Raw genomic sequence first — 14,905 nt, 5'->3', positions numbered from 1 at the left:
CAGATTCACTCATCTGCATAGCTTCCAACTCCAACCAATGAAATCCGAAGTTGAGAAGATGCCTTAACTTCTGACATCACAGAAAACATGGACTTGGACACAGATTCTGTTTCAGGCCGGCCATAGTGGCAGTACAGCCTAGGAGAGTCTATGCCCTTTACCACTGACAGACTATTAAATGTGTAATTGGAATAGTTTCATGGTGACCCAACAGGGTCCAGTGTTGTCGGGTTTATCCGTCTGTGTTGCACAATTTAGTGACTGTGATAACTTTATAGTACAGGGGACAAGACAAATGGGGAGAGAGGCGGATGGCATTCAACAATGTTAAGGGTGTGTTGTGGTCACATGCTATGTGTTTTACACCATTTGGCAGGATGCCCAACAATTTAGTGACTTGAGAGGCTGCTTTAGCAACTTTATCAAAAAGAAAATTGCAGATGGACAAATATAGCACCTTTTTGTTCAGACACTGGCTACTTTCCCTTGAAGAATGTCTTCAATACAGCTCACCGAGCTCAGATACTCGCTGGCCCTCCAGAACACTCTGGCTTTTTAGGTTGACAGCTGAATTCAGGGAGAGAAAGAGAGGCTGCTTCAGTCGACCACATACTGTAGCAGCACATAGCTTATTGATTGCAGAATGTCCACGGCATTGCTGACACTTGTTTTTTTTTTATGTATTTTTTCATTGCGGCTAACGAATAACTGTTCTTCTTCTGTTTCCCTCTGTCTCAGTGTCCTTTAACGTGGCAGAATAAATGGGAGGGACCAGAAGAGCCGATGCAGTACCTTAGAGCTGTGGTAACCCGGGCACTCGCCATACAGGTAACACTTGCATGGTGTACACATAAAGAGACATACACTATTCTTCTTCTCTGACACTCTATATGTCTTTTTGTTCCTCCCACAGGCACACACAAGCAAAACAAAACCTTCTCATTTATGAAGAGATTCTTTTTTATAATTGCAGTGGGGGTGGGGGGGGCTGTCTTCTGTCATCATTACATATGTCTAAACAATTTTGAATCTCGTCAGTGGTAGTCATAGTTTAGTTTTAGTTTTTTATCAAGTCCTCCACTATCAGAGGACATATGCCTTCAACAAAACGTGGTAGAATGTTTGTGGGATAACTGGTGGTAAAGGCATTTGCTGATGACCTCCCTGGTTATTAAAAACCCAGACGCCCCTGGGATTCCTCTGTGGTACAACTCTCACGGGAAGGAGACTTAAGAGGCCTAAGAGTTTTTTAATCAGCATTAGCTTAATGATTGAGGGATCTGTTCAAATCCATGTTGCATTGACTGTAAATCCAACAGGGAGCCTTGCCCTCTAGTTGTAATGAATGTAAATTAATGTACACTTTTGGAATTATTTTTGGAAAAAGGAACCTTGCACCTCAGATATCACACAATGATGGCCCCTAGACCTTTGTTTGGTGTTTCCCCACATCAGTGAGTCCTTTAGCTGTGTCTGGGTCTAAAGACCACATTAAGCACTGTTGGGTTATGGCTCAGACTGAAACTATTCTCGATTGATCTAGGCAATAAGTTGACTAAAGCCATGGCAGAATGATTCTAATGTTTTCAAAAGCACTTCACAAATAAAAAAGGATTATTATATAAAAGCAGGACGTTTTTGAGAATTGTTTGTCCTGGTTGGTGCAAGGAAATAAAGGTTTTGGATGAAACACCTCTCTATCTCCTCTTGACTGTGTTTGACTGTACGCCTACCCCAATATGCTCTGGCTGACTACATTACACACAGGCTCAGGAATAATTTATTTCTATGTGAATTTGATGCATTTTATTATTTGTGTGGGCGATCCTCACTGCCTTTGTCTGTCTGTCTGCTGGCCAGCCTGCCTGCCTACCCATCTGTTAGTGTATATGTCTCCCTGTCTGCTTGCTGCTTTCCGCACTCCATCTGTCTTCATGTGTGTCTGTCTGGAGGCTGCACTGTCCTTAGCTGTCTTATTGCTGCAGCGCAGCACTGAGTGATATCTCTGTTAACAGTGTGTCTGTGTCCTGTTAGCTAATCAGTCTAATAAAGGCGGAGACGGTCTGAGCTGCTGCTGTGTGAAGCTGCTTAGGAATAAAGAGCTAGCGGCACTGCAGCACACTCCAGACACACAGGACGACCTTGAAAACTCCCAAATGCCAACATACACATACTGTATGCACACGAATACTGAGCATACCAGCACTCACCGGCTGGCTGTATTATTAATACCCCACATTCCTGGTGCACATGTCTGCCTCTGTGTTTGTGTGCATGCCCTTGCCTGCAAGTATGTGTGAATGTGGGTATCGGCTTGCATTTATGCATATATTTTTTTCTTGGCATACCGCTCATCCCAATTTATTATCTCTTAAGGGAGTGCAGAGTGATGCTGCGCCAAGAAGGAATCCATTTATAACAGAGATTGGATCAGATGTTTTCTGCCTCTTTTTGTCAGCGATTTTCTTAAGATGACCTTTAAATCCATTCGTTTCTATGGTGATATACCCAGAACAGATCAAGACTTCACTCTTAGGACAAGTCCCAAGGATTAAGTCCAGCCACTGCAGCCATTCAGGCTTGCATCATGATAAGCTTGGCTATAAGTGTAACAAGGACATTGGCTTTATGTGTTGTGCTCCTCTGCAACATACAAAGTACACATACAAAATTGTATTGTGAAATATCATTTAAGGTTTAGTCCTGAGCTGTGCTTTTGACAAAAGTAACTTATTTTGCAGTTTCACCGTAGGAGGCTGCTTAACTGATCAAAGCAGATGTTGTTTAAACAGTCCGACTCAATCACTACACATTCATGGCTTTACTGTCTAAATACACATACAGATCGCTGCCTTCGCATGTCCAGTTACAGTCCCCTCCATAAGTATCGGAACAGTGGGGCCAATTCCTTTATTTTTGCTGTAGACTGGAAACATTTGGGTTTTACACCAAAAGATGAATATGAGACAATAGCTCAACATTTCAGCTTTAATTTCCAGGTATTCACATCTGGATCCGATACACAACTGAGAAGATATCGTTATTTGTAAAGGAACACCACATTTTTAGGCGAGCAGAAGTATTGGAACAGATAGACTTTAAATAAATTAAAGTGAATAAAACATAGTATTTTGTCGCAAATCCTTTGCTTGCAATAACCGTATCAAGCCTGTGACCCATTGACATCACAAAACTTTTGCATTCTTCTTTTGTGATGCTTTTCCAGGCTTTCAACGCAGCCTCATTCAGTTGTTGTTTGTGTCAGGGGGTTACTCTCTTAAGTCTCCTCTTTAGCAGGTAAAATGCATGCTCTATAGCGTTTAAGTCTGGAGATTGACTTAGCCAGTCTAAAACCTTCCACTTCTTGCCCCTGATTAACTCCTTTGTTGTGTTTTGGGTCATTATCTTGCTGCATGATGGAGGATCTTCCAATCAGTTTGGTTGCATCTTTCCTTAAATTGTCAGACAAAATGTTTCTGTAAACTTCTGAGTTCATTTTGCTGTTGCCATCATGTGTTACATCATCAATGAAGAATAATGAGCCCATCCCAGAAGAAGCCATGCAAGCCCAAGCCATGACATTGCCTCCACCGTGTTTCACAGATGAGCTTGTATGCTTGGGATCATGACTAGATCCTTTCTTTCTCCAAACTTTAGCCTTTCCATCACTTTGGTAAAGGTTCATCTTGACAACAACACAGTAACACATGATGGCAACAGCAAAATTAACTTAGAAGTCTACAGAAACATTCGGTCTGCCAATTTAAAGAAAGATGCAACCAAACTGATTGGAAGATGCTCCATCATGCAGCAAGATAATGATCCAAAAAAAACTGCAAAAACAACAAAGGAGTTCATCAGGGGCAAGAAATGGAAGGTTTTAGACTGGCCAAGTCAATCTCCAGACTTAAACGCTATAGAGCATGCATTTTACCTGCTAAAGAGGAGACCGAAGGGAGTAACCCCCCAAAACAAACAGCAACTGAATGAGGCTGCGGTGAAAGCCTGGAAAAGTATCACAAAAGAAGAATGCAAACGTTTTGTGATGTCAATGGATCACAGGCTTGATGCAGTTATTGCAAGCAAAGTATTTGCGACAAAATATTACGGTTTATTCACTTTAATTTATTTAAAGTCTATCTGTTCCAATACTTTTGCTTGCCTAATAATGTGGTGTTCCTTTTCAAATAATGATATCTCATCAGTTGTGTATCAGATCCAGATGTGAATACCTGGAAATGAAAGCTGAAATGTTGAGCTATTGTCTCATATTCATCTTTTGGTGTCAAACCCAAATGTTTCCAGTCTACAGCAAAAATAAAGGAATTGGCCTCACTGTTCCGATACTTATGGAGGGGACTGTATGTCAAGTATGCATATGGTCAAAGTTAAATCATTATTTTTTATGATTGTGTGTGTGTGTGTGTGTGTGTGTGTGTGTGTGTGTGTGTGTGTGCGCATCTGTGCCCGCGCACATGTGTGTGTGTGTGTACGCACTGTATTCCCATTAGCAGGTAATTGAGGTTCCATTTCCACTTATCAGCTTGTTGATGAGGTGATAAAAGGACAAGAAGAGATTAAATACTGTAATGGCCACACAGTTTTATTGACTTTATGTTTTGCCCTAACCCTTTGTTGCCTTTTGTATCTCTCATTAACAAATACACAGACAAATACTCAGATTTAGAAATTATGATCATTTCAATCACAAATCGATGTTCTCTATGAACATTTAAAGAGCCAGATACAATACAAACATTCATTATACAAACAATTTACAGCAAACATGTTTGGTATTCAGAGCAAGTCCTATCTGTGTGTCACATCTCTCCACTTGAACAGAAGACAACTGTGTGTATTCTCATTATCTTCCATTGATCCACCAAATGACTGGCTGACTCCGATGGGAAACTGATTTTATGCCTGAACTCTGTGCTATCTTGGAGTGTTTATTTGTCATTTGATAGGCTTTTGGTTCAATAATGTGTGTGCGTCTGTGTGTTTCCAGAGTTGGGTGGAGCGTGCAGGCAGGCAAGCTCTTGTGTCAGACACCCTAGATCTGTCTGAGCTCTTCCACCCTGACACCTTCCTCAATGCTTTGAGACAGGAAACAGCCAGGTAACACTGAATGCTTGTGGGTTTATGCCAGACAGCAAAAGTATGCGTGTTAAGGTTAATAACATATTTTTTTTTTTTGCCGTGTTAGGACCATGGGTTGTTCTATGGATAGTTTGGTGTTCGTCTCAACATGGAGGAGTCCCATTGCACAGGCCAAGCTACAAGTCAAGGTAGAACTACACACAGCAGCACACATTAACTGATGGATTATGCATACAGACTGCAGACACATAAGCTACAGAATACTGGTGCTTTAAACTAGGCAGACTCTGGGCGAGTGATAATTAGAAAATAATGGAGTAAAAGACTGCAAGAATGGAATACAGAAGCAGATAAGAAGGCATGAGCTGAGAGCAAGAAGAAAACAAAGTTAGAAAGAAATCACATTTTCTGCCCATCCCTTAGAGTCAAATATGCAGCCTCTGACACCTCTAGTCTGCTCTGTGCTCGTACTGTGATGGGAGCACACACAAGTGTACAATACCACTCTCACCCCTTGTCTCCACCAGAAGCGTTTCGGAGGCATATTCACGCGCGCAAAAAACTCTCTGACGTTAATTTATGCCGTTGTCTCCACCAGAGTTGGACCAGAGTGTCAGCTGCACCGCACACGCTTAAACACGACCTTAAGCATTTATCTTTATGCTTCAAGCCTATTTTTCCACCTATACATTTGTAAACGCCAGGTTGATGGCAAATAAAAAGGTACTGAATACATATATTTATCTACATTTTGCAACTTAGTCTTCATTATTTCTAACCTCATCTCAGTTTAGGCCCACTGCAGTTAACTATATGTTCGGGTTTGATCATTTTATCATTGTGATTTAAACTGATCATATAATTATTTTATTATCTGACCTACTGATGGCATGTTTTCTCCTTTATTGCGGTTCATTGCATCAGTCACACAAGGAAAGCTGCTCACAGCACATACAGTTTGGCTGCTGCTATATTGTTCGAGGCTTTGAAATGCGCTGAAAAGACGGGACCGGTAGAATCGCTTCAGTGGTGCGTTCACGCGTGCACGTAAATTTCGACGGACTCGCGAAACGCTTTTGGTGGGGACTAGGGGTCACTCTTTATTTATTTTCCTTCCATGCTCTGATTAAAGGGAGATATAATTGTATTGTCTACAATTTTTATTATTTTAGGCATTTGTTTCTTTTCTGTCATGCCAATGGGAACTGGCACCGCTTGGCTTGCGCTAAGTACAAACATACTAAGAGAGAGAGGAAGGGTGTGGGTGCTTGAAAAGAGGCTGCAGCTGCTGGGAGGGAAGGGAAATACTCAGACATCTGACAGAGAAAGTGAATGGGGATATAATTATTGTTAAAAAAAATGCACACACACACACACAATGTAGCTGTTTCTGGATTTGACGCTTGCTCACTCTCTTGCATTTTCTTGCCCATATTATGGTGATTTAGCAGTTGTCTGTGTATGTCTCACTCGACGCCAGAGTTCCCTGTATTGTCTGGTTTACTGTGGAAAATCCCTGAGTCACCAGATTGAATTCATTCATGTAAACACACTCTCTCGTGTACAATGTGCATAACATGCTAGTTAATCTGGTGCCAGCAATGCGTGTTTTCCCCTCACATTCAAACCTAGCTCTCCATTTACATACACTCAGTCCTATTTTCCTTCCCTTTTTTTATTCCCACACTTTTTGTCTATATTTTAATCTCTCCTCTATATATCGCTTTATTTTTCTGTCTGCTCAGTTTACAGTCGCTTTATTTTATTTTTGCCTCCCCACTTCCCTCGCTTCCTTCTACTTCTCACGCCATCTGTCCCCCCATGTTTCCAGGTTGGAGGTCTCCAGTTGGAGGGTTGCAGTTTTGACGGTGTTCATCTTTGTGAGAATCAACATGACTCTCCCAGTGTGTCAGCTGTCCCCCCTTGTTACATGGCCTGGATTTCACAGGTATGTATTCATGTTTAAAAGAGCCACATATTGTTTGTTTTTTGTCTTATCTGACATTAAGATCTGTGTAAGGCATGCACAGACCAGAACCATGTTTGTGGTTATCGTGATTTGACGTTTCTGTTGTTTGACTTTTGACTTTTTCTGATACCATCATGAAACATAACAGCTATAGACTTTCTGTACTGATCATTCCGAAATGTAACGATTGGACTAATGTATTCAGGTGGAAGTAGTTATCTAGCAATGGCAGAATGCTAAACAATAGCGTTCATATGAGGATCTTTGAGGACTTTGTTAGTTTTTCTGGGTTAGCTGAGAAACACCTATCATTATTTTTACCTTTCTAATAAATGTTAACTAATCAAAGGAATAGTTAAACATTTTAAATGTTTAGCTTTTAGCCTCACTCTGTGGCTGAAGAAAAGGCAACTGAAACCGTTATTGTAACTTTGCGTGCATTTTTTATTTAGAAGTGGGCAAAGGTTGCTCATCCAGGTTAGCTTAGCTCAAACACCGGTAGTCAAGTGGAGCAGGTCAAAAGATAAACTTTACTTACAACATCCCGTAACACTTCTGTCTGCTTGTTGGGACCTGTTTATTTACCACATTATGTTGCACTCTATATTTTTTACATTTGATGTCATTTTAGAACAAAATACATACATGACTGTCACAGGCAATTCCTGGTTAATTTCCATCATGTAATTGATTATAAAATGACATAAGTCTAAAAATATAGAGCGCAACATAACGTGGTAAATAAACAAGTCCCGACAAGCACTCAGGAGCGTTTAGTGATGTTGTATAGTTTATCTTTTGACCTGCTCCCCAAGACTATATGGAAGTAAATGAGTGTCATCGGATTTTGAAAATAAAAAGCCATTGAATTTTAAGCACTGAATATTTATGCATTGAAATAACATATCTGAATTTTTTGCCGCATTGAAATAATGTATCTGAATTTTTTGCCTCTGAATTTAACTCATTAAATTTTAAACAACAAATTTTCACCTTTATTTTACAATGTTCTCAAATTCAAAATCAAATATTCAACGTTAAAAAATTCAACGTGCCAAATTCAACTGCAAAATCCCATGTATGAAATTCAGAGTAAAACTTTGGGGACCCAAGGAAGAGCAATCGATCATAGATGCTAGATCGCGTTCAAACAGAGAGAGCCAGTGGGAATATTAGCTTGTTGCCTTGGATACCCCTGACTGATGCAGGAAGGCAAATCAGGTTTTAGCCATGTCAAACGGCAACGCAAGTAACGATGGTGCTTCGGTGAGTACAAACATGTTTCTATATATATGCTAGCCATTATATTCTTCCCACTGGCTCTCTTTGTTTGAACACGATCTAGCATCTATGATCGATTGCTCTTCCTTGGGTCCCCAAAGTTTTACTCTGAATTTCATACATGGGATTTTGCAGTTGAATTTGGCACGTTGAATTTTTAAACGTTGAATATTTGAGTTTGAATTTGAGAACATTGTAAAATAAAGGTGAAAATTTGTTGTTTAAAATGTAATGAGTTAAATTCAGAGACAAAAAATTCAGATACATTATTTCAATGCTGCAAAAAATTCAGATACGTTATTTCAATGCATAATTATTCAGTGCTTAAAATTCAATGGCTTTTTATTTTCAAAATCCGATGACACTCATTTACTTCCATAAGACTACCAGTGTTTGAGCTAAGCTAACCTGGATGAGCGACCTTTCCTTAAAGTATACAGTTCCTACTACTCCTTAAAGTATACAGTGATTATGTATGCATTTATTAAATGGGTGTGTTCTGTCTTTGATCTTAGAGCACTGCTGCTAACTCGTCTGCTTCAGAAGAGAGTATCTGGCTGCCTCTTTATACGAGCTCAGAGAGGGTGAAGGTGGTCACGCACATCTGTCTTCCCTGTGGAGCCAACCCCAACCAATGGATACAGACTGGAGCCGCTCTCTTCCTCAAACAGCAGTAATAGGACATCTCATCTCGGTGAGGGCGAGCACATTGATGACAGGGGGCTTTTGTTAAGCACTGGAAGCCGTAGGGGAAGATTCATACTCATGAAAGACGGATTTGACTTGTGGGCAACAAATAACAGGACCAATTATTTACGCTCCGAAAATGTCAGGCTCTGACACTATCATTTTCTAATTAAGCACCTTATAGCTTGGAGACCAAAAACATGCACATGCAGTTACTTTATGTCAGTGTCATTTGCATAATATGGCACAAGGGGAAAGCACCAGAGTAGACAAAATCACTAAGTGAAACATGTAATTGACTGTGGTCTGCTTTTTACATCAACAACAACAACACTAATACAAATACTAATAGAATATTATTAATTTGAAAAAAGTCCTTTCCCTTCTTTTCATGGACCAACTAGTAAAATGGAGAAGCTGCAACTCTTTATCTTTAATGAGATATAAAAAAATATATTATTGGGATCTCAGGTTGTAACAAGCTTTGATACCTCTGAGTTATACACTTAGACTCATATTACACTACTCCACTCAAATATGTTTCATAAAATAGTGTTAATTTGTACAACTGTAATACTTGTTATTTTGTTAAAGGCTTTTGAAGAAAGCAACTTAACCTGAATTGATGTTTTTGACTTAAATGTTTATTTCAGTTATTCTATTGTCTGTGTATTTTTCTGACCTTATTTATTCAAAAATAAAAAATATGAAATAAATGTCATTATTACTACGTATTCTAGTAGTCACTAACCGATTAGTATGGTGGTTGCTGTAGACTCAAATTCTCTTAATTTGACATATTTTGAGTTGATGTATTATTAGTGTAGAAGTTGAGAGTAATATTGACAAAGCACAAACGTGTGTGTAGGTGTGTTTCAGAGATGGGCTGACCTACCACCAAGCCCCAACCTCAGCGATTTTTACCGGCATCCATTAAGGAAGTGACCTACAACTATAGTAATCAGAAAGTGCCACTGGGGGTGGCGCCAAGACGAGCAGTTTTTCTTTGACTCACTTGTTAGATATGCCGTTTTCAAAGTCTTATTAAACCTATTTACAGCCTGGGCCACAAAACCATTTTAGTCTGTATGTTTAGGTCATATCTCCATGACAACACTGAGGGGGGTGAATTTTTGTGGCCCATGCTAGTTTTTATTCTTTTGGAGGTTAAAATGTATTGGCGCGATCTCTTGAGTGACAGCTCTCCGCCCGTTGTCCCTCACTTTGCCTCGGAGGTATACGTCAGCTATCTCCCTCCCCCCGACGTGACGTCGATTCCCCTTTTCGGCAAGAGGAGTGAGGCGGAGTAAAAATCTCACAAGATGGCGACGCGCACAAACCAGGATTATTGGATGCCGTGTGAATAACTGAGGTCAGCCCGGATGCTACATCCATATTATTTACTATCTATGCCCACCACACACACTATCAGTCGTCACAACTTTTCAACAGTAAACAATACAGATGACGCTGATAAGCTTAAACGGGCTTTGCACTATAGATAGTATATAAAAAGGGTGTAGCATCTGGGGTGACCTCAGTTTTTCCTCCTGCATCCAATTCTCCTGGCTTATGCTCATCGCCATCTTGTCATATTTTTACTCCGCCTCACTCCTCTTGCCGAAAAAGGGCAGTAATGTGACCTCAGGGGGAGGGAGATACGCCCATCTAGCTGACGTATACCTCCGAGGCAAAGTGTGGGACAACGGGCGGCTAGCTGCCACTCAAAAGATTTCGCCCCTTATTCGGCATACATTTTAACCTCCAAAATAATAAAAACTAGCATGTTAGAAAAAAAGTCACCCCCCTCAGTGTTGTCATGGAGATATGACCTAAACATACAGACTAGAATGGTGTTGTGGACCAGCCCGTAAATAGGTTTAATAAGACTGTGAAAACGGCCTGTTGAATCAACGAAAAATTGCTCACTTTTGGTACTACCCTCCTAGTAGCCACTGTAAGGTACTGCAATGTGTGTCACTTCCGCATTGGATGCTGGTAGAAATGGCTGTGATTGGGGCTTGCTTTGCGAGCATGAAATGCCCCAGTGTCTATTCCCAAAGCAAATGGTGAGTGTCTCGCTCTCTCTCTCTCACACACACACACACACATACATTCTCAAGCGCTCAGTCCCTAACCTCTTAGTGATTGGCTTTGAGCTGAGGTTGAGCGGAGTCAGTGAAGCTGTGATGGATGGCCACAGAGCTCCAAGGCTGGGTGTGAGGTTTGTTAGGTGTGTATGTTTGTGTATGAATCCAACCAAGAGCATCAAATGTGATTGATGGCTTAATTAAGAATTCCCCCCTGCATCTTCCTTTTCTTATTTATGTTTATGCAGTTGCAAAAATGTGTGTGTGTGTGTGTGTGTGTGTGTGTGTGTGTGTGTGTGTGTGTGTGTGTCTCTGTGGGTGTGGGTGTGTGGGGCAGTCTTATGTGAAGGTGTGTGTGTTTGTGACTGTGTGCGTGCATGTGTGTTTTTGAGGAGAGAGAGAAGAGGGCTGAAATGAGGGAGGAGCGGGTATTGTGTGTGCACTGCAGTGTGACAAAATGGGAGTGAAATGGAACAGCAGGTTTAAAAAATAGAGAGGATTGGATTTCAGCGAAACATGGCCCTCTGGGTCAGAGAGTGAAAGAGAGATAGAGGGTTGGAGAGAGAGAGAGAGAGAGAGAGAGAGAGATGATGCAGGGATGGAGGGATGCAAGAAAAAGGCTATGAAATCTGTTTTGAGAAAAATCCTAGAGAAACGGGGAAAGGAGGAGGGCACAGGGGAAAGAGTTTGGGATGAGCAGTGAGTCAGTTATGGGGAAAAATGAAGTGGAGGGCAGAGTGAAACAGCGGGAACAGGAATAAAATATTCACTCAAGTGATAGACAGTACTGTGTTTACAGCTACTACAATACTGAGCTGACAGTTTATTTTAATATTAAAAACTTTAAATGCATGTTTGTATACATGAACATTACACATGTTGGTTAAATGTTGCTGCAATCAGTATAAGTCGGAAGCCAACTTGTTGAGCAGTCTACCAAAAGCTCGTTAATATCCTACACTGAAATTGAATTCCAAAAACAGCAATGGTTGTTGCGCAGCTCCTCTGATTGTTTTTATGACAACTAATCCCGCAGGCAAAGGTGGGAAATTAACACCGGCAACGCAGGAAACAGAAAATGGTTTTCCAGAGGGCTTGTTTCCAAGGTAACAGAGTTTGTCTTAATCGCGAATGAGAACACCAGGTTCCAGGAACTTTTGTGATGAATTTCTGACTCCGGTGGCGTTCGGTAGCTGCTTTTCTGAGATGTTTGTGTGGATTTTTTATCACAAACCCACACAATATGACTCATTACAGGAGAATGATTTAAATGCAGTGCACGTCACATTATTTCGACTGATAAAACCCTGAACCCTGATTTCTCTGAACTTATACTATTTAGATTAAAACAGCCATATAGCCCACGTGGAAGTGGAGTTACATACATTATGACGAGGATATTTTTTATGCTTTTTGTTACTTATACAGTCATATGAAAAAGTTTGGGAACCCCTCTCAGCCGGCATTATAATTGACTCTGCTTTCACAAAAAAAAGATAAAAGTGGTATGTCTTTAATTTACCAGGAACAGCTAAGTACTGGGATGATTTCCAAACAAAGATTTTTTGAAAAGCAGTATTTGGTTGTATGAAATAAAATAAAATGTGAAAAACTGGCTCTGCAAAAATATGGGTACCCTTGTGGTTTTGTTGATTTTAATGCCTGTAACAGCATGTAAAACTGATGACTTTAAACGCAAAGTTGGTTGGATTATGTTGTTAAGCCTTGAACCTCATAGAATTGTCTGTTTAATCATGAGAAAATGTATTTTAGGTGCCTAAATGCAAGTTGCACTTCTCTTTGACTCTCTGCTGAAGTGAAACCGAATGGGATCATCAAAACAGCTCCCAAAAGATCTTAAAAACAAAGATTATTCATTGTCATGGTTTAGGGGAAGGCTACAAGAAGCTTTCCCAAAGGTTTCAATTGTCAATTTCTACTGTAAGGAACGTTGTCAGGGAATGGAAGGACACAGGCACAGTTGCAGTTAAACCCAGGTCTAGCAGACCAAGAAAAGTACAAGAGCGGCATATGCGGCGGATTGTGAGAATGGTTGCACACAACCCAAAGATCACCTCCAAAGACCTGCAAGAACATCTGGCTGCAGATTGTGTATCTGTACATGGTTCTACAATTCAGTGCAATTTGCACCAAAACATCTGTATGGCCGGGTGATGAGAAGGAAGCCCTTTCTGCGCCCACGCCACAGATACAGTTGCATGGAGTATGCAAAAGCTCATTTAGACAAGCCAGCTTCATATTGGAAGAAAATGCTTTGGACTGATGAGACAAAAATTAGGTTATTTGGTCTTTATAAAAAGCAGATGTTTTGGTGCATATTGCGCTGAATTGTTGAACGATGTACAGATACACAATCTGCAGCCAGATGTTCTTGCAGGTCTTTGGAGGTGATCTGTGGGTTGTGTGCAACCATTCTCACAATCCTCCACCTATGCCGCTCCTGTTTTTTTCTTGGTCTGCCATGCCTGGGTTTAACTGCCACTATGCCTGTGTCCTTCCATTTCCTGACAACGTTCCCTACAGTCGAAATTGACAATTGAAACCTTTGGGAAAGCTTCTTGTAGCCTTCCCCTAAACCATGACAATGAACAATCTTTGTTTTTCAGATCTTTTGGGAGCTGTTTTGATGATCCCATTCGGTTTCACTTCAGCAGAGAGTCAAAGAGAAGTGCAACTTGCATTTAGGCACCTAAAATACATTTTCTCATGATTAAACAGACAATTCTATGAGGTTCAAGGCTTAACAACATAATCCAACCAACTTTGCGTTTAAAGTCATCAGTTTTACATGCTGTTACAGGCATTAAAATCAACAAAACCACAAGGGTACCCATATTTTTGCACAGCCAGTTTTTCACATTTTATTTTATTTCATACAACCAAATACTGCTTTTCAAAAAATCTTTGTTTGGAAATCATCCCAGTACTTAGCTGTTCCTGGTAAATTAAAGACATACCACTTTTATCTTTTTTTTGTGAAAGCAGAGTCAATTATAATGCCGGCTGAGAGGGGTTCCCAAACTTTTTCATATGACTGTATTTTTCTAAGGTCAAATCACTCTCTCCTCTTCCCCTTCAAACCCCTGCTTTGTTCTTTTCCTTTCTCAATGTTTGAACCTCCTTCAATTCTTTCTTGACTTCCTTCCTTCTATGACGTCCAACACTCACAGTGTGTGGGGCTTTTCTATATTGTCAAACCTACAATGCAATACAATGCTTATGTAAAGCTTGCCTATGTGAGACATAACATTTCATTTTCTATCTGATAATCTCACACACACAGTATTTGTTACATTTAGTCCAAATAAATACTAAAAAAGAGGATATAAACAAAAAAAGGTTTTGTTTTTCTTATCCTGTAGATATGTAATCTTTCCATCTCAGAGGGGAGTCAGATGGTTACATTTAGTCTGTCCTAACCGAGCTTGTTTAATGCATCTGACCCTGGTATTTTACCTTTTAGAATGCTATCTAGACCAACAGCTGGTGGATTCCCATAAAAACGAGGGTAAGTAAAATGTTTGGCTTCCCGCACAAGGCTACATTTCTCATCTGGGCTTCCGTATTTAAATGTATTCTCGGCTGCATCAGGCTTTAACCACATTTTAACGAGGGAACCACAGAAATCTCCGATGAGCTATAGCCAGCAATGTGAAACGTCACTGACTTAAATTGACTTAAAATACAACCAAACATGAACGTTATCTCAGTCACCATCAAAATAAAGGAGAGTTAGTCAGTGTGAGCAACAAAAAAA

At 40.3% G+C, this 14,905-nt stretch overlaps 1 protein-coding gene across 1 annotated transcript in view; it reads left to right on the top strand.

Moving 5' to 3' along the window:
* The window catches only part of dync2h1 (dynein cytoplasmic 2 heavy chain 1), a 130,862-nt gene extending 121,144 nt beyond the window's left edge, over positions 1 to 9,718 (top strand). The window contains exons 93-97 of the mRNA XM_080025000.1: positions 739 to 828; positions 5,009 to 5,118; positions 5,207 to 5,288; positions 6,932 to 7,048; positions 8,866 to 9,718. Coding sequence (XP_079881126.1) covers positions 739 to 828; positions 5,009 to 5,118; positions 5,207 to 5,288; positions 6,932 to 7,048; positions 8,866 to 9,027 — 561 coding nt within the window. The 3' untranslated portion in view covers positions 9,028 to 9,718. The remainder of the gene's footprint in view (positions 1 to 738; positions 829 to 5,008; positions 5,119 to 5,206; positions 5,289 to 6,931; positions 7,049 to 8,865) is intronic.
* The last annotated feature ends 5,187 nt before the right edge of the window (positions 9,719 to 14,905 follow it).

The sequence above is a fragment of the Ammodytes marinus genome (assembly GCF_949987685.1).
Source record: "Ammodytes marinus genome assembly, chromosome: 3".
Classification (NCBI taxonomy): domain Eukaryota; kingdom Metazoa; phylum Chordata; class Actinopteri; order Uranoscopiformes; family Ammodytidae; genus Ammodytes; species Ammodytes marinus.
Note: the sequence above shows the minus strand (reverse complement) of the source record. Positions and strands in the feature narration are given on the sequence as shown.